The sequence below is a fragment of the Tamandua tetradactyla genome, chromosome 10 (genome assembly GCF_023851605.1).
Source record: "Tamandua tetradactyla isolate mTamTet1 chromosome 10, mTamTet1.pri, whole genome shotgun sequence".
In the NCBI taxonomy this organism is placed as follows: Eukaryota; Metazoa; Chordata; class Mammalia; order Pilosa; family Myrmecophagidae; genus Tamandua; species Tamandua tetradactyla.
In genome coordinates this window covers 49,934,403-49,953,056 of record NC_135336.1, presented here as the reverse complement: position 1 = coordinate 49,953,056, position 18,654 = coordinate 49,934,403, and the positions used below count along the sequence as shown (strand labels likewise).

The 18,654-nt window shown below is 37.5% G+C and overlaps 1 protein-coding gene across 6 annotated transcripts; it reads right to left on the bottom strand.

The window, feature by feature from the left end:
* Nucleotides 1-366: 366 nt before the first annotated feature.
* Nucleotides 367-18,192, bottom strand: CLDND1 (claudin domain containing 1). Of its 6 annotated transcripts, XM_077118638.1 has the most exons (6): nt 18,013-18,188; nt 16,792-16,842; nt 16,252-16,561; nt 14,054-14,164; nt 12,529-12,666; nt 10,887-12,361 (listed from the first exon to the last, which is right to left on the bottom strand). In XM_077118638.1, the coding sequence occupies exons 3-6, from the start codon at nt 16,541-16,543 to the stop codon at nt 12,141-12,143; spliced, it is 762 nt and encodes a 253-aa protein (XP_076974753.1). In that variant the 5' UTR covers nt 16,544-16,561; nt 16,792-16,842; nt 18,013-18,188; the 3' UTR covers nt 10,887-12,140. The 6 variants fall into 6 exon arrangements, with proteins under 6 accessions (XP_076974751.1, XP_076974753.1, XP_076974755.1 ...); XM_077118636.1 differs by lacking the exons at nt 10,887-12,361; nt 16,792-16,842 and adding an exon at nt 367-557 and having other exon boundaries at nt 18,013-18,121; XM_077118640.1 differs by lacking the exon at nt 12,529-12,666 and having other exon boundaries at nt 18,013-18,192.
* Nucleotides 18,193-18,654: the final 462 nt, after the last annotated feature.

The window sequence follows — 18,654 nt, the reverse complement described above, 5'->3', positions numbered from 1 at the left end:
AATTTTGGTTAGATCCAGTTCCATCTATAAGATAGCTTTGGAATTGGGGTGTGTTAGTACTGAGCTGTCTCAAGCCCCTAAATTAATAAACATTAGGACTGTCTTTAGTGATCATAAGACTTAAAAGTTGAAAAATAGGATAAAGAAATACAAGTGGGGATCCATGACAAGGTTTTTACGGTCACAAGATCAGAACATAAAGGCTATATAATTATACAATCATTATCAGAGATCAAGACAGCTGGATTACACTTTAGCAATATCAGATATTTTCCTCTGGTGACTCTAATACACCAGAAAGTGAAAAGAAAAATTTATATAATGATTCAATAACCATAATCATCTGTTAAATCCCAACTTCTTGGTTACAGTCTTACATTGTCACAAAAAAAATGTAAGAACATATTTTATGACAAGAATTCTTGCAGAGGCAGGCTCTGAATACCAAAGAGATGATGATATCATTGGCATATTTTTTTTCCAGCATTCTGAGGTGTGTCCCTCTTGCATTGCTTGGGTCTTTTCATCCCCTCGTGTAAAGCATGTCATCTTCCTTCCTGTCATCACCAAAAAGTAGGTACTGAGTTTATTCCTCTTAGTATGGCAAATGATACAGGGAAACACTTATTAAAAGGTTACACAGGCATATTTTCTGCTTTTTTAGAAATTTTTCTAATTCAGGCTATAAAAAAAGAAATAAAATAGTATAGGATATTACAGTTCATTCAAAATATTTTACTAATACTAAATTTAAGAGAATTTTATTCTGTACAATCCTTCAGCTCAACGTTTGCCTTTAACTTCATATTTAAATATGTAAGCCCTGCTCAGAAAGAAATATTAATTTCAAGATAGATAAATTTATTACTCTCTTCAAGAGGAAACACTGAAAAAAATAACTTTTGTTTGTGTCAATAATGATGGGAGGAAACAAGGACAGTCAAAATAGTACATCTATGTACTTATATCTGAAAAATGAGTGGTGTGGGTACTCAGACTTAAAAGATTAGCTTGCCAAGGACAAAAGGTTTTCTACATACATAATCTAAATATATGTTTTTGTTCATACTTCATTCAATAAATACTTGTTGAGCATTGATTATATACTAGGTACTGTGCTAAGCACTGTGCACTATGAGTGAAGTTAGACTAGATTTCTGCCCTCTTGGGACTTACAGTTGGCCCAGGAAAGAAGGAAGACTTCAAACAAAACTTATTACAACTTAATAAATATTCATTAGGATTTAAATGCAATGTATGTTAGCTTAGTTTAGTTTCATCTGAATTTCCACATAATGAAGTGCTAAATGCTATGCAGAATTTGCAACGAGGATAGTCTAAAATGGATTTTATAGACTTTTAGCTCATTTGCTTCCTTCAAGGGTCTATAAGAGTCTTGAGTATTAATCAGAGCTTGGAGAAATAGGAGACAGACATTCCTTGGAGAGAGATACTGAAGATTTGCAGGCTCACCTCCCCCTCATTCTACTAAACTGATTAAGAGAGGCTTCACTCAGAGATCCTGACATATATTCCCTGGAATTTGGAAAACCTATTGAAGACTATCTGATTCTCCCTGGAAAAGATAAAGACAAAAGGCCTTGGCAGATGGCCTTGAAGCAGTGAGGCAGCTAGACAACAGGTTGAATTAGAAGAGGCCTACATTCCCATCAACTTTTTTGTTCACATACCCCACAGAAGGAGTTGGTCTGGTATCAGAGTAAAGGAGGACTCTTAAACCACCTGAGGGCAATGTAACCCCAAAGGAGAGGACCCAGCCTTCCAGGAGCCCAGAGACTGAGAGATGAGTAGTAGACAAGCAGCTGAGGGAGAGGCATTGATTTAATTTGTTAAAAGAACTGAAGTCTGAATGTGTACAAGGGAGGGTCTCTAAGAAACTCCCAAAAGTGGCCGATAAAAGAAAAAGAGGAGGCAATTGTGTATTGACCTTCCAGGGCCCCATAGTCAGGTGACAATTGTGCCAGCCATTTAAGACTACACATTTTGACTCTATAGGGGTCAGAACTAGTTGCTGTCAGCATAGAAGGAAGTGATTGAGGCCAGAGAGAAACTGAGCAAGACTCCTCCCCCACTGCACGATTTTCAGGAAGAGGAAGGCCTAATCTAAGGAAGGGGGAATTTTTACTCTGAATGGCATTAGAGTTTTTATATTTCACTGAATGAACAGGAGTTATGTGACTATCATACTGGTCTTGTCCTCCCAAACAGAGACTATTTCATTAATTATTAAGTGACCCAAAAACCTACCTTAGATTTTATTAAGATTGATGGAGTTTAAAAGGAGTAGTAAGAAAGAATAGATTAGCTCTCAAACTTGCATTTCAACTCTCTACCTCATTCAATAACCTGTTACACATGTTAGAAACTAGAATTTCACAGTTGTTGTAAAAATATGAAAAAGAGGGCTAAACCAGGATAGATGCTAAGGGGAGAACCCTTCAGAGGATATAAATACTAAGATTTCATCTGAACAATAAATAGGAGTTAATAGGAAAAAAGAAGTCATGGGTCCAGGGGTCAGGAAAAGCTAGTCAGGAAAAAAACTTTTGAAAGCCTGTGGTTGAAAAGAGCATTGTTCTAAATACTCTGATGGCATAACAACCCAAAAATGTAGTGGCATAAACAATTTATTATCTCTCACAATTCTGTGGCTTGATTGGGCTCAGGTATGTGGTTCTTGCTTGGAGAGTTGCAGTGAGATAGTGGCTGGAGCTGGAGTCATCTGAGATTAAGCAGGGTTGGGTATTCAAGAGAACTCACACTTACAGGGCTGGAAGATGGACTTGGCTGCTAGCTGGGAACTTAGCTTGGAATTTGAACTGGAGTAACTACATAGGGCAACTCCATGTGGCCTAGGCTTTTCACAGCACAGAAACTGGGTTCTGAGAGGCAGCATCTAAGACCTGCTGTTCCAAGAGAACACATCTGAAGCCAACAGAACTTTTTAAAACCCATAGTATCACTACAGTCAAATTCTTTTGGCCAGAGCAATCACCAGGTCAGCTCACATTCAAAGGGGATAGGACATAGAATCTACCTCTCAATAAGAGGATGATCAAAGAATTTTGAGATGATATTTTCAAATTGCTATAGGTGTGGCCAACTGAAAAAACTAAATGACCAGTGTGTCTGAAGAATAAAACTGTGGGTGAGAGTATAAGCTTCTGTTAAAGAGTTTGGACTATATTCTAAAAATAATAGAAAGAAATTAAAGGATTTTTTTATAAATTAGCAATTACTAGGGATAATATAGGAGATTATGAAATTTATTCATTGAACCCAAGATCTAATTCCCTTCAGAAAAAAATTATTAAGCATCTACTATTCAAGATGAGCACTAGTGTATGTAATCAAGAGAGAATATGCGTAATATTGGGTAGAGAACTTTGGGAACAAGGCTTGTTTGAAAATGTATGGTGACCATTACTCTTGATGAATATGCACTTGAAATACAAGGCATCTTCATTTTGAGATTCACTATTGCTCGAACTATCCTACATTTATCTATTAAACTTGTAATTTTATCTAAAAATGGCCTGATTTTGTTGAAGAACTTTATTTCTCAGTATAGAGATGGGGATACATTGAATTCATTAAACTTCTCCAACAATTTAAGTTAAAGTTCTTAATTTTTCTCTTCTAAACAAGTGAACAAAAATCTTTAAACATTTTCTAGTATAAGCCTTCATATAAAATGTGCAAACATCACCAGTCTGAGTGATTGAATTAAATTGTGAATATGATGTCACAACTGACAGAGAATTGCACTGACATCTTTCTGGCTCAAGAGGAAGAAAGTTATATCTGTAAATTTCAAAATTACCTTGAAATATCCTTCATGTATCTTTCTTTCCAAAGTGCTAAACTCAAAATCTTGTTTATCAATTTTGATTCTTTCTCAAATGTAGTTTCATGTATAGATTTTACAATAGAGAGCTAGTAATTTCAAGGATTATCACTCAGAAACCTCTTTCAGAAATGGACTTGTTTTTGCAAGGTAATAGGGGAGATCTGGGGGGGGTATACAAAGACTAAATGAACTATATGGTCTAGTTGATATGCACAGTAACCACTGTTATGCAAAGTAAAAAGTGGGGTTAGTCAGTGTTCTGGTTTGCTAGCTGCTGGAATGCAATATACCAGAAACGGAATGGCTTTTAAAAAGGGGAATTTAATAAACTTCCCCTTTGCTTACAATTTAAGCTTACAATTCTAAGGCCGTGATAATATCCCAATTACAACAAGTCTATAGAAATGTCCAATCAAAGGTATCCAGGAAAAGATACCTAGGTTCAAGAAGGCCAATGAAGTTCAAGGTTTCTCTCTCATCCGAGAAGGCACATGGTGAACACAGTCACGGTTTTTCTCTCAGCTGGAAGGGCATATGGTGAGCAAGACATCATCTGCTAGCTTTCTCTCCTGGCTTCCTGTTTCATGAAGCTCCCCGGGAGGCATTTTCCTTCTCCATCTCCAAAGGTCGCTGGTTTGTGGGCTCTTGTGGCTATGTAATTCTTCTCTGGCTCTCTCTGAATTGCTCTCATTCTCCAAAATGTTTCCTCTTTTATAGGACTCCAGAAACTTCTCAAGACCCATCCAAATGGGTGGAGACATGTCATCACTTAATCCAGTTTAACAACCACTCTTGATTAAATCACATCTCCAGGGAGATGACCTGATTACAGTTTCAAACATACAATATTGAATAGGGATTATTCTACCTTTATGAAATGGGGTTTTGATTAAAGCATGGCTTTTCTAGGGTACATACATCCTTCATAAACCTGCACAGTCAGCATGCTATAGAAGTTCAGAAGGATAAGACATTTGAGATGCGACAAACTATTCTCTTTAGTGAAAGATGTCATTGTGACTTTTGAAACTGGAATTTCAGTGAAGTGGTAAGGATAAGATTTGAATATACGGAGAACAGTTTTCCAAAAATAAGGATACAAGAAAAGTGACAGCTGGGTACAAATTACTGGGGTTGACTAAAAGGAGTGTGAATTGGAGAAACTTTTGCAAAGACAGAACTAGTGATCTTATAGCTTGTATGTTAGACTAAATCTAGACCTTATTCTAAATTGCTTGTACAAGCAATGGGGACTCATTGAAGGCTTTTTAGCAAAAGGCTGATGTGATCAAACCTATGCTTCAGCAAATCAGGTTGGCAAAACATGTAAAATGAAATATAGGAGAGAGAGCTGGCAGCCAGGAGACCAATAGGCTAGTCTCATTAGCCAGGGGGGACCTGGTGGTGATATGGAACTAGACAGATAGAAGGGGTTTAGTGAGATAGATATTATGAGGATAGATTCAAAAAGACTTTGTAACTGACTGGATGTGGGGAGCAAGGGAAAAAGAGGAATCAAAGATGATGTCAACATTGAAAGTCTAGGTGATGGGAAAAGCCGTAAAGAAAATGGGATCTCTAGAAGTTATGAGAAGGTTTTAAATTTGTACATATTAAGTTTTAGGTATGAAAATTCTGAAAAAAAAGATATCTTGAAGGCAGTTAGGAATTTGGGTCAGGGCTTTAAGAGAGGAAGCACGGCTGGGGATCTGAAATAATCTTCAAATTAATAATACCTATCATTTATTGAAAGTTTAATTTGTGCTAGACACCATGCTAAATACCTTACATATTTTATCTTATTTAAGCTTCAAACAAACTGAAAAAAAAAAAAAAGGCATTACTATCCTAGGACCTAAAGAAGTGAAGTAACTTGCCCAAAGTTTCTCAACCAGTAAAAGGAAGAAAAAGATTTTTTTTCTAAATACAAAACAGATGTCATTAACTACAGCATAGCTCTGCTTCTTCACCTAGAATGGTGTCCTACACATAAACCTCCATACCTCCCTTTGCTTTCCTTTCCTTCCTTCAGTCATCTCCTTATTTCAAATGGAGAGGGAGGTGGCACTCCCTAAGGTGATGTTTGGATGTTTGGTTTCATGTTTGTCACCCTATGACAAATACTACACAATGGGTTGGTTTAACAGCAGGAATTTATTGTCTCAAGGTTTCAGAGCCTTAAAGGCTTGCTTCCTCCCGGGGTCAGTAGCATTCTGGTTGGCTGGCAATTCTTAGATTTCTTAGCTTTCCCATCACATGGTGACACCCTCACCTTTCTCTTTAGGGTTCCACTGACTTCCCGCTTCTACTCTTCCAAGTGTCTTTCTATTCATGGAGCCTACAGTGGTTAAGACCCAACCTCATTCTTTTGGGCCACAGCTTAACAAAAAAAAACATCTTCAAAAGGTTCTACTTACGAGTTCACACCCACAGGAATGGATTAAGAATGTCATTTTCTGTTGTACATAATTCAACCTACAACAGTTGGGATGATAACATTGAATTCTGCTGCCTCTGATTAAGTCTAAAAGGGGTTTTAGCCCCAAGTGTTTGACCTCTCATTAGAATTAATTTAGATAATCTCATGTGTGCTCATATTTTTGAATCTCCATTAAGAGTCCAGGGCAGCAAGTAAATGCCACACAGCACCTTGTGTGTGTGCTCATGAATAAATACCATCCTTCAGTGGGTGACCTAGGAATGGGTCCCGGAAATACAGTGTCAGCCTCAGCACTTAAAATGAGCCATTCAAACCTAATGGATTACATGTGATAATAGCTGACTTGAGGAGCCTGAGAACAAATCAGAAGAATCCAACTTCCTTTCATTCCCTCCATGGACCTGAGATACTATTTTAGATGAGACAAAGACAGATTTTTGACATAGCTAATCTTGATTGAGCAACCAATGTTTAGCACATTCACTGAAAGGCAAAAGCCCCACACTAGGCCAGTCCTGTTTAAGAAAAAGGATAAAAACACAAGCCTTTAAAAGCAAAAATTCTTCTACCATGAGACAGGTTTGGCTAAAAAGCCTGTATAATAAAGCTCTGTATCGAACTGAATCTTAATGGAAACTAAACATTCCCTAATAACATGATACCAGCAATTACCCCATTGACATGCAACCACAAGACAAATCACAAGTGATCAGGTCCTGTCCATACTAGAGCATGAAATATACAGGCCAGGCAATTCCTTCTTCTTCCCGTATGCTGCATTGACCTCTAAATAATACCTAACATTGAGCTTTACAATGCTTTAGGATCTGTTCTAAGCACTTTACATAAACTACCTCCTTATTTCACCCTCAAAGGTAGGTACTATTTTACACTGATTTCATATTCCATGCCTACTCTACAAGCATTTCTGTTTTGTGTGGTTAATGTCAAATACTCACTCATACCTTTTCCCTTCCAGGTTCTAACCAGTACAATGAACTGATAAGCACATGGGGATCACAGCATCCACTTTCTCTCTGAGGCCTAATCACTCTGAAGTGTCTGTATATACTGGATTACAGGTTGAATTTAGAACCAAAGCTGAGCAACCCAGTCTTCCTATTAACTTCCTGCAAAATCTGAACTTTAGGTACAGTTACTGGGGTGCTTTGAGTCTGCAGACTATATATACATCACCAGGATGCAGAGTTGAGATAGATTGGGCCAGTCTCAAAGAGTCAGTTGTCAGTAGGAAAGAGTGCTGCAACACAGGAAAGAAGTTGCTTCTAGAAGACAGGTACAGTGTCAGGTCTGTTTACTACAAAAAATAAGTATATAGGAGAGCCAACTATCTCTTTAGTAGTCTGTGTAGGAGAGAAAACGCCATCTATTGCTTTAGCAAGGTGGTTTAGAAACATAGATGCTGTCCATAATCCATGAAATGTTGAAAAAATCCCAGTGAACCTGGCCATATCTCAGACCAACCAAAACAGAATCCTGGGAATGAAACCCCAGACATCAGTATAAAAAAGTTTTGCACACAATTCCACTGTGCAGTCTGGGGCCCATTTTCTCCTAATGCAGCCAGGAATAACTAGCATTATTTGAGCAGCTACTTTGTGCCGAGAAATTCAAATAATCTTCATCACAACTCCACAAGACAGGTAAGATAATCACCTTTCAAATAGAAAAGTGGGGTTCATAAAGGCTAAGTGACAGACCTGGAAGTGCAAATGTAGCATTCTTTCTCCAGAGTTAAGTATTTAACTCTGCTTCTTGTGGATACCAGAATTTCAGCAATCTCTCCAGATAACAAATCCTTCCTTTTGTAGGGAGGCGCAAATAAGGGTTGGAGAAACTAAAGCTCATTTCAGCATTACTTGAATCAATTACTTGGATGAATCAATAATCGTCAAACAGTTGGAGTCAAATAGTTTTTTTTATAGAATCAAATAAAAATGAACAGCCCAGTCTTATTAAGAGCGTTAAGGATTTTGTAGGAAGGTGCCATGGGAGATTATGGGGCAAAAGAATCAAGTATTCGTGAACACATGAGTGACTTTCTAACCTGAATAAAGAAAATGGAAACGGGAGGCTGGAAGACTGGGAGAGACTAAAAGGTTGCAGGACAAGGCGGGTAAAGTTTATATCTGGGACACTACTGAGTCCGTAGATGAAAGGTGATGCATTATTCAACAGCTCAGATATTTTAAAAGGTGGCAACAGAACAGAAAAAGAATAAAATATAAATTGGTCAAAAGTACTAGTGGTCAGTGAGAGGGAGGGGTAAGGGTTAGGGCATGCATGAGTTTTTTTGTTTCTTTTCCTTTTTCTGGAGTGATGCAAACTTCTTAAAAACTGATCATGGATACACAACTATGTGATGAAATTGTGAGCAATTGATTGTACACCACATGTGGAATGTGTGTGAGATTGTGTCAATATTTCTTTAGAGAAGTAATATAAATTGGGTCTTGCTTTATACAAGTTTTCCAAGTGTGTATATATTTATACTTCAAATATTGTATTAACTTTAACAGAAATTTAGCACTTAAGAGATTAAGATGACTTTTACGATAACTTCATCTATAGAGAAAATAATCATTCTAATTTTTTCTCCTTGCAATTCAGGGCTTTCACATATTGAATTTGTAGGACGTGACACATACCTGCAATTTGATCTTAAGGAAAAATATGTCTCATTACAATAGTATGTCTCACTACAATAGGGTGTTGGAATACCTAAAGAGCAATAAAAACAAAATTTGTACACACAGATGTGCTTCCTTGCTTTATTCCTCTCTCTGAAAAGTATGAATCATTATTCCCTTATGAGAAGAGGGCTGGAAGGAGGACAAAAGACTCCACCAACTGTGTCAAGACAGTTGTCCTGTGAGCTGTGTGTGCATCACTTGTGAGCTGGCAATGTGTATCTTCAGAGCTGCACGTATTGGCAGTATCTTGAGGTGCTAGGAAACCTCAGGAGCATTGGAGCAAGTAAAATCAGGTTAATTCAATAGGTTGCTTTCATTTTTGGTGGAAGTTTACATGAAGATTAAGTTTTAAAATACTCTCAAAACTATATACATTTTATAATCAATTCGACATGACCAGAACTATAAGTGCTGACCTACAATTTGGTGATGTTTCTGGAAGGAAAAAGCAATCAAACTTTAATTTGTTGTGGTGGTCATCTCATACTTATTAATGTGACTACATCACCTATCCATGATATCTCTACCCTTCTCTACCTCCCACACCAACACTGAAATGAAGGTAGATAAAACTTTACTAGATTATTAGATTCTTGAGATGCTCGTGCATTATGTAATAGATAGTAAGCACTTAGTGTTTACTGAACAAATAAATTCTAGAATTATTCTACCTTTTTATTATATCAACTCTTTGGTGTTTTATGGCTATTCCTAAGAAATTCTAAAAATTAGCCTTTTGTTAAAAAGGATACAGAAAATATTCACATCACTGAATGAGATTAAGAACTATGAAACAGATTTCAAAACACTTTTTTTAGTATAAAACAAATGTTCTGAACAACATTAAACAATTCCTTAGTTTTGAGGTTGCTTTTAAAGATTAGGATTTACTTTACTACTGATTTTAAGTATTACGGTGATCAAAAGTGACCAAAATATTAGCAATTTCATGATTCAATCTAATTAGAATCATGAGACAGCTGAAAACTAATTTTCACATCAAATGAAACAATATAGCCCTATATATTTCAAAGAAAATTGCCTCTGCAGAAGATCACCTCAGCTACTTTTCCATGTGGTTAAGATACCAAGTACAATACATATTCAGCACCAGGGTTTATAAGACTAGTATTCTATATTTAATGAAGCTAACAGCAGGACTATAACTGAAAAATCCAGTCTTTTCAGTTATAGTCCTGAAAAGACTGAGTTCTTAGAGTGCACAGTAAAGACTGGTGTTGTTAAATAAAGTTACTTATAACTCTGTGGTAACAAGAGGCAGAGATAAATGTAAAAAAAATTAAACAAATAAACTTCCCAATGTTGTGCTGGCCAACAATTTTAATATCCCAATTCCAACAGTTTTAGGTTTGTTCACTTACCTTTTTGGCCTTCACCTTCTGTGGAAGGTGGACAGGAAATGAAACTTCAAGAGTTAGAAAGAGGTAGAAAAAACCCAGCCATTTCACAGGCAATAATCAACCAAAGAGTAACCCTGACTTTGTTTTAATAAAGTCAGAAGCTGCCTTGACTACTTTTCTAACATAGAACACAAACATCCACACCCATTCAATGACTTCATGGAAAACTAGCCATTAAGTATAATAAGCAGAGACTACAAAACTAGTTTGCAAATGTTTTAAAATGCTGAGGCATAATAGATAGGGACTTATCTTTTAATGGGGGGAGAAGTTCCCATATTTTCTGTAATATAAAACAGAAACACAATACTGGACATAAAAATAGGTCTGCAGAGCAACAATGCATTTTCCACAGAGAACCAGAGAACCTCATTCTGAATCCTGTAATTTCTTTTAAGGTGTTAAGATTTAAATCAACTCAGACACTCTTTACACAACTATTTGGGTCTCTTCTTACTTTTTTTTTATTTTTTTAAAAAAGACAGATTTAGAATATGGTAAGAAATTACTAAATTACATTTTTTTTAAATCTGTCAAGTGCTACAGTAATGGAATAAACAAATAAGATTTTTAAAAGTTCAATGTTTACAGACATATTTATAAAAAATGACTGAATTAGGAGACATTAAATAATGTTGATACACACCAGGAAAGGATTTAGGTAAGGAAAGGCACATCATTTCACCACAAGAAATAAAGACCACGGTTGGAGGTTAACAGCCAGCCAAAACTTTAGATCTTGTGGTAGTTTTCCTAGATCATTATGGGTCATTATGGTGGAACCTTCTTTATGATACTTAGCCAGAATAAACAGATAGAAATTGGGGAACTTTACTCTATGGCCCCAACTGTGATGTTACAAAGAAAGCACTTGTTTTATAAGCCTGGTGTGTGAAGAGGGGAGGAGCAAAAACCCAAAACAGTTTGGCAGTACTAAAGATCCTCTTGACGTATTAAGGTGAGCTTAAAAAAAATTTGCTTTAATAAAAATAAAATATTAACCTTTTTTCTCTAGCTGAATTGGAATTCTTACAGGTATAAAGTTAAAACTTCAAGTATACACTATATTTTTCACTCCCCTTTTTGTAGACAGACACAGTAAGAACAGCTGCCAAATTTTAACTCAGATGAAGCTATATGCCAATGTTTAGGGAAAAGCCTCTTAGATAATTCCGCTATTTTATATAGCTTGAGGGTTTGAAAATGGCATTAATATCTCTGGCTGGCTGGCTGGCTGACTGTCTACCACAGCAAAGTGAACATGAAGCTATGACAATGATAAGAGATTCTCCAAAGATACTAAGAAACTAAGAGTTTCTAATTGAAAAGATATGGTTACTGTACTTTTACTGACAAGTCTAACAGACAGCAGAACTTGTTTGGGGTCAGTTTCTCGCTATCAATTTTCTTTCACAAATTTGTACCGTCTCTACTATTTCTTTCTCTCTGGACTCTGAATCTAGACTGGTTTGTTTAAAAGATGGAATCCCTCACAGTCAATCATAAAATTTTTAGTGGTATTAAGAAAAAAAAAAAAAACAGCTGTGCAAGTATATTTGTATATATAAATAAAATGGATTTTCAGGATAAAATGGTATATCCAGGGGAAAAAACTAAAAGCAGTTGGGAAGGAGGCAAGGAAAAATATTTTTAAAATAATAAAAATGCTAATTGTAAAAGAGGCAGCTTCACGCTCATGCCACGCGATATGCCTTCATTAAGGTGTACTCTTTCCGGTTGGTGTGAGCAGCCCAGATGAAGAGAGCAGAAGCCATGAACTGTAAGGGAGCTGAGACGCAAGCCAGGCAGAATGACCATCCAAATTCACCTGACACATTCTCAGGCAGTTCTAGTTTCTGGTGAAGTAGTTCAATTCCAGCAACATAACAACTTACTGAGCCCAGTGTACACAGACCTAGGGGGGATATTTCAAAAACAAACAAAATATGGCTTGGTAAGAGCACAGTAAAAGATTTCAAGGCAACGTGACAGGGCAGCAATATGTGGTGTTTAAGAATTACAACCCTTTGGTACCTAAAAAGAGACAGGAAGTTAAAACATAAGTATGATGACCAGACCCACCTGCAAGGAGATGAAGAATGCCTGTGGCAATGGTGGGATATAAGCTTCGGCAGATACAAGCACAAAGTCCAATCAAAGCCCCAAAGCACATCAAACCTAGACTAACAAAAGGTAAAAGAAACTGGCAACGCCAAAGATCTGACATTAAAAAAAGAGAGAGAGAAAAGAAATGTTAACATGATAGCAGACAGCTTTCCCATAATGGCAATTTCTTTCATACTCTTAGATCTTTTCTCAAAAGGTAAGAGACTTTTAACACACTGAGGCTTCTTTTCTAAAGCACTTGCTCAAAAGGACACTAACTTTGCCCTAATGAAAGTAAAAAGGACACTAACAGCTAACAATCACTCTAGTGCTAGGTGCTGTTCTATGCATGTTTTATGCATTAGTCCTCCCAACAACCCTATTAAGTAGGTATTATCATTAAGTCCATTTCATGAGGAAACTGAAAAAGAGGGATAAATAACTAAAACAAGACTTGAAGTAACAGGGTCTGGCTTTACACACAAGCCTTTAAAATATCTCAAAGCAGAAATGACAAATAGATGGTGATTGTAAATTACGTGCTTTCAGGGCTACTGAAAATATAAACAAAGTACAAAGCACAAGATCCTGCATACATCAGTCATTCAACAAATAGCAGTTGTAATTATCATAAATTCCCTCAACACACTAGAAGAAAGCTGACAACCTAACAAAGCTTCCCATTTCATTTTCAAATAATTTGAATTATTAGCAATATATTAATATCAATGTTAAACTAAATACCCCTTTTGGTGCTCGTTTTACATCCTAGAACTACATAGTCTTAGTAACATAGTTACATGAAACAAACATCCTTCAAACTCTTACTCTTAGTAATGAATTTCCTCTTATGCCTTCTCATCGCAAAACTGAATACTTGCTATTTATTCTATTGCTCTTCTCATGACAAGTTATTCTTTTGGGCAAGCTCCATTAAGTCTCTACCACCCTTAAAATCGAGGCTCAAATCTGAAAGCAGTATTTCATGGGCAGCCAGACCATTAAGAACAGAATACTTCCAACAAATATTTTTGCTTTTGACATCTATGCTTTTCTCACTACTACAACTGGATTAACTTTTTTAGCAGGCCAGGAACTCATTTGACTGAAGTAAAGCTTGCAATCAACTTTTTTCACATATCCCCATCTGAACATAGGTGGCTAATGTGTTTAACTTCAATATAGGTATTTATTATTTATCCTTATAAATTTCCTCTAAATAAAACAGGCCCATCAAGAAAATCTTTTGGCAGGATTCTGTCACCCAATGTATAAGCTGCCTCCTTCAACTTCCGATCATTTGCAATTTAGTAAGTATCTATATTCTCAAATACGCTGTCAACAGGAACAGTTTGTTGGGATACTGTTATAGATCATATTTTAAGTTGGCATGATCTACAAACTCATCTTATTCTAAAAACAGAGTTAAATATAAGGCAAATAAAATTATTTCTTTTCTTCCCCCCTATCCCAATTTTCCTGCTGAGATCAAAGTACTCACAGGTCCTAAGGAGATCAATCCCACTATTGTGGTTTCCAGGATCAACAAATTTCTCCATGAACTGCTCATTTAGTGTGAAACGAATGCATTTTGTTACCACATCAAATGACTCTGGAACAAGAACAATAATGAGTGCTTGTTCTTTTAATTAAAAACATTTAACAATAACTCTTTTAGTATTCACTATCTGAAGTAAAAAGTGACATACAAAGATGTTCCCAGATGAGTCAGCAACCTCTCTGTCCCTGAGTGACACATAGGATGCATCAATGTCTAATGGATGCTACTGTCAGTGACAGGTTTAAGGACAGAGGCAAAAAGGAAGAAAAAGCTTGGAGTAGAAAAAGAGAAGAAGAGCGTAGATATGTAAAGACGACTAGCAAGAAAGGGGGTGGGTATCTAAAGACTGAAATAAATATTGACTTTGATCTTCTACCCCAAGCTTATTCTAGTGGCAAGTCTACCCTTCCAGTTCCTCAGGCCAGAAACTTTAGAGTCATTCTGCCAACACTTTACCAGGAAATCCTGGAGGCTCTATCTTCAAAATATATCCAGAATCCAGCTACTGCTCAACATTATCACCCTAGTCTGAGTCATAATTTCTCACCTGAATTACTGCAATAGCCTTGAAACCAGTTTCTCTGCTCTCTCCTTTGTCCACTGCCTATTTTTAACGCATCAGAGTAATCATTTAATGACTCTCCTCTGCTCAAAACTGCCCTATGACTCTGCATCCCACTCAAGGTAAAAGCCAATGTCCTCACCACCATGGCCCATAACATCCTGCATCACCTGCCTCATTTTTCACCCCCAAAGTCTATATATACTTGACTCTTATTCTCTATTCCAACTCAGTGGCTTCCTTGATTATCTACAGGGCCTTTGCAGTAGCTGTCCTTTTCTACTTAAATGATTCTCCTCCAGTTATCAATATAGCCAACTCCTTCAACTATACAAAGTCTTTGCTCAGATGCTTATCTCTCAATGAGGCCTATCCTGACTATCCTATTTAAAACTGTAAACTATGACCACAAGTATCTCTTTCCCCATTTATTTCTAAATCTCCTTTATTTTGGTCTATTTTTCCATAGCACATGTCATCTTCTAACAAACTATATATTTATTTATTTTGTTTATTGTCTTCCTCTCCTTATTTGAATGACAGCTGCCCAAGAGTAAGGATTTTGATTTGTTTTCTTTTCTGATGTATTCCAAGTTCCTAGGCCCAGAAACATGGAGGCAAACAATTCTGAATGAGTAATTAAATGATTAGTATGATTACAATATCAAATGCCAAATAAAATTTGATCAACTTTCTCCCCCTTTCTTTCTAAACTACTTCCTTTTCTCCATATGTAATCACAACTACCATTCTACTGATAAACGGTAACTCAACTCAAACTTGTTCTGCTATAATTTCTCACAATGCTTCCCTACTAAGAAGCCAGCAGAAGCACCCATAAATAAAAATGAACTGTAAAGCTGCTCCTTGCAAAGATCTTTAAAGCTTCTTTTTTAATAAGTGAAAATTAACATTTTTAAATGCCAAAAAATTTGCAAAATAAACCTGAGAAAGATAACTTCTTAGATTGTTTTTAGATCTCCATAAATTGTTTATAACCTACAAACTTTTTATCAAAGTCATTATGAAACAATTTCAAACATATACAGATTTAAATGTTGGGGTGATTAAATTATATCCTCTAAAATTATAGGGGGCAAATGATAAATTATCTACCATAATCCAACTAGGCTATAATAGAACTATAAATTCAAATTTGTTGGAATATGAATTTGCTTGAATGTGGAATAAAAGGAATATCAATTCATATCTTTTCACTTAATTTTGGACATTAGTCCTTTTTCCAAGTGCCAAGTATTTAAAGTCTCCCAAAATACTTTTCCAACTATTTCCTCACCACATGTGTGAAATTAATAAGAAGAACTTTAAGTACAAAGATTGAAAACAGCTTTCCCAAGGTAAGGATAGTTACTCATTCAAACAATATTAATAAATAACATGGTTAATTCACGGAAGCAAAGAAAGGTAGTAGAGAGAGAAGAGATAAAGACATAAGATTTATTTCTTTGGGGAGGGAGAGAATCCACAAACCTGCCTATACATAACTAGGCAATCATCATGTCACTTTGCTATCATTGAGTAATAAAGGAGAGAGACGTTCAAATAAGATAAATACCTGTCTTTTCTGGTGGACTATACCAGTGCGTGTTTTTGGGTATGGTTATACACCGTCTCCACAATCCCACTGTGCCATTATATCGAAAAAGTGCATCATTATAAGTCTTTTCGTCTGCCTCATCACTAATGAAGTCTTCCCAAACACTTTTGTTCAAATCACTGGAATTTTCTTGAACTGGACTTCGATATTCATACCAGAAGTCTGTGCCAATTGAAGCTGCCATATATATGGTCGAGATGAGGCTAAGTACACAAGCAATTACAAATGCTGTAGCAAAACGATTATCCATTCTGGCATTCAGACTGCTCTGTTTAAAAATTGGAGAAAGAAGAAAGTAACCATTAGACAACAAGGACAAATAAATGATTATTATTTTTAAATGAATTATCTCAAAACACCCTTTACTATATTCCCCATCCCTTGGCTATTTAAAATAAAATATAATCATTGAAGAATTTTTTAAAAAGCAAGCAAACATGTTCTTAAGTTTAAAACAAAACTTATTCTCATGAAAGTACTTATTGAATGCTCACATACCCAGGATGCTACGGAGACAGAAGTCTTGTTCTCTAGTCTATCACCTGCATACTAAAACAGACAACACTGAAATGGACATACACATTACAGGTACAAACAACAGACATGCCCACAGTCAGCAGTGTATGGGGCATATATTATAAATTACAAATTGAATATTTACACAAACCGCAGAGTATTAAGTATTCTAAGTATGAGTGTGAAAAGGGCATAAGAAAAGAAAGCGGTGGAAATGAGTTTGGGGAGGGAAGGCTTCTAAAACAAGGTTAAGAGTCAGGAACTACTAGGAAGACAAAGTTGCAGGTCGTTTAATAAACCCGGAGGGAATGGTTGTTCCAGGTACACCGAATAGGAAGGAGAACAGTAACATATAATAATGCTAGATAGCAATCTCCCTAAACCAAGCTTCTTTATGCTGCCAAATTCTTCACTCCTATTTACTCTCCACGTTCCTTATTCTCGGGAACCTCATCTGTAACCTTGCTACCTCCTTATATACCAAAGTGCAACATATGGTCAAAAACTCCAGTGATCTCTTCACTCAGAGAGAAAACTGGTAGGCAAAATATGAACACTCCCAAGGCGTGGAAAGGGCTCAATGGCAGTAGTAAATGGTCGCAGTAAAATGACTCAGGGCAGATCAAGCTGAGTCAAATACTGCAGGCTTATACCGTGACCGCATAAAATACTTTACAAGGCTCACAAAAAAAAAAAAAAAAAAAAGAAGAAGCAGCTCGCAAACTGGGGTTGCTGAGTTTGGAAGATGGGAAGTGACTCAGGAGAGATCACAGCAATTACAATAATTAACGATAACTCCACAAATTGGGTTTGTGTTGTTGTTTTTAATCCTCTTTCATTCTAGTGCTCTCAAACGACCTTAATAGCTCCCGACACCCGGAGCGGAGGCTTGTCCAGGCCGGACATCAAGGCGGTGAGGCGGCCGCCGCGCTCGGCGCGGTCACCCGGCAAAGAACACGGCCGGGCAGGAGAAGGTCGGGACTGGGGTAGGATAGCCCTGCGCGGCCCGGGATCAGGAGCCCGAGGTACCCGACCAGGCCCCTGCCCAGACCGCTCGGTCGAGGGACAAGCCCAGCAGCAGCCCGGCCGTTCAGAACACGCCCAACCCCGGCCGCGGACTGGGAGGGGGCCTCTCATCAAACCGCCAGGAACGTCGAGCGGTTACGCGACCCCCGCCCGACGCCGTCGGTCCCACTCACTCACCGCCCATCCTTCTGCTCCACCAGCTTCACCCTCTAGCTCCAACCACAGCACCCTACTCTCCTCTCGCCTCCTCTGACGCACTTCCCTGCAGAGCCCGCCCCCTCCATAACTCCCGCGCCTCCGCCTCTGCCTCCACCCTGTGCCGGGCCTTGGCCCGGAGCCGAGGGGCCTTGTGGGAGTTGTAGGATGTAAGGAGGGAAACCTGCGGGAAGAGGCGGACGGCATTCCCGGCACTGCGCGCGGCGCATTCTGGGAGTTGTAGTTCACCTTCGGAGGGCAAGTCGGTGTGCTAGAGGCCGATTTGCGCTGGAGGATTCTTGTATTTTACCAAAGAAAGAATGGTCCATCTCTCTGCGGACCCAGCTAGTGTTTGAGCTGTAAGCCTTATTCAGACTTTAAGTCCTCTGCATTCTTCATTACACCACTCCATCTCTAAATAAGAGTATAAACGAACGGCTATGCAAATAGATGTGGTGGAATTATACTGCTGAAATAGTAACTCTTTTCCCCCCCTCTTCGGCAGCCCCATTCCCAGTGAGGCAGAGGGTACATCAGTTTTATGGCTGATGATATTCATCTATAATATAATGACATTATTTGATTCTCATACAGTTTATAGTTATGGCTACCTTCTCTTTACGG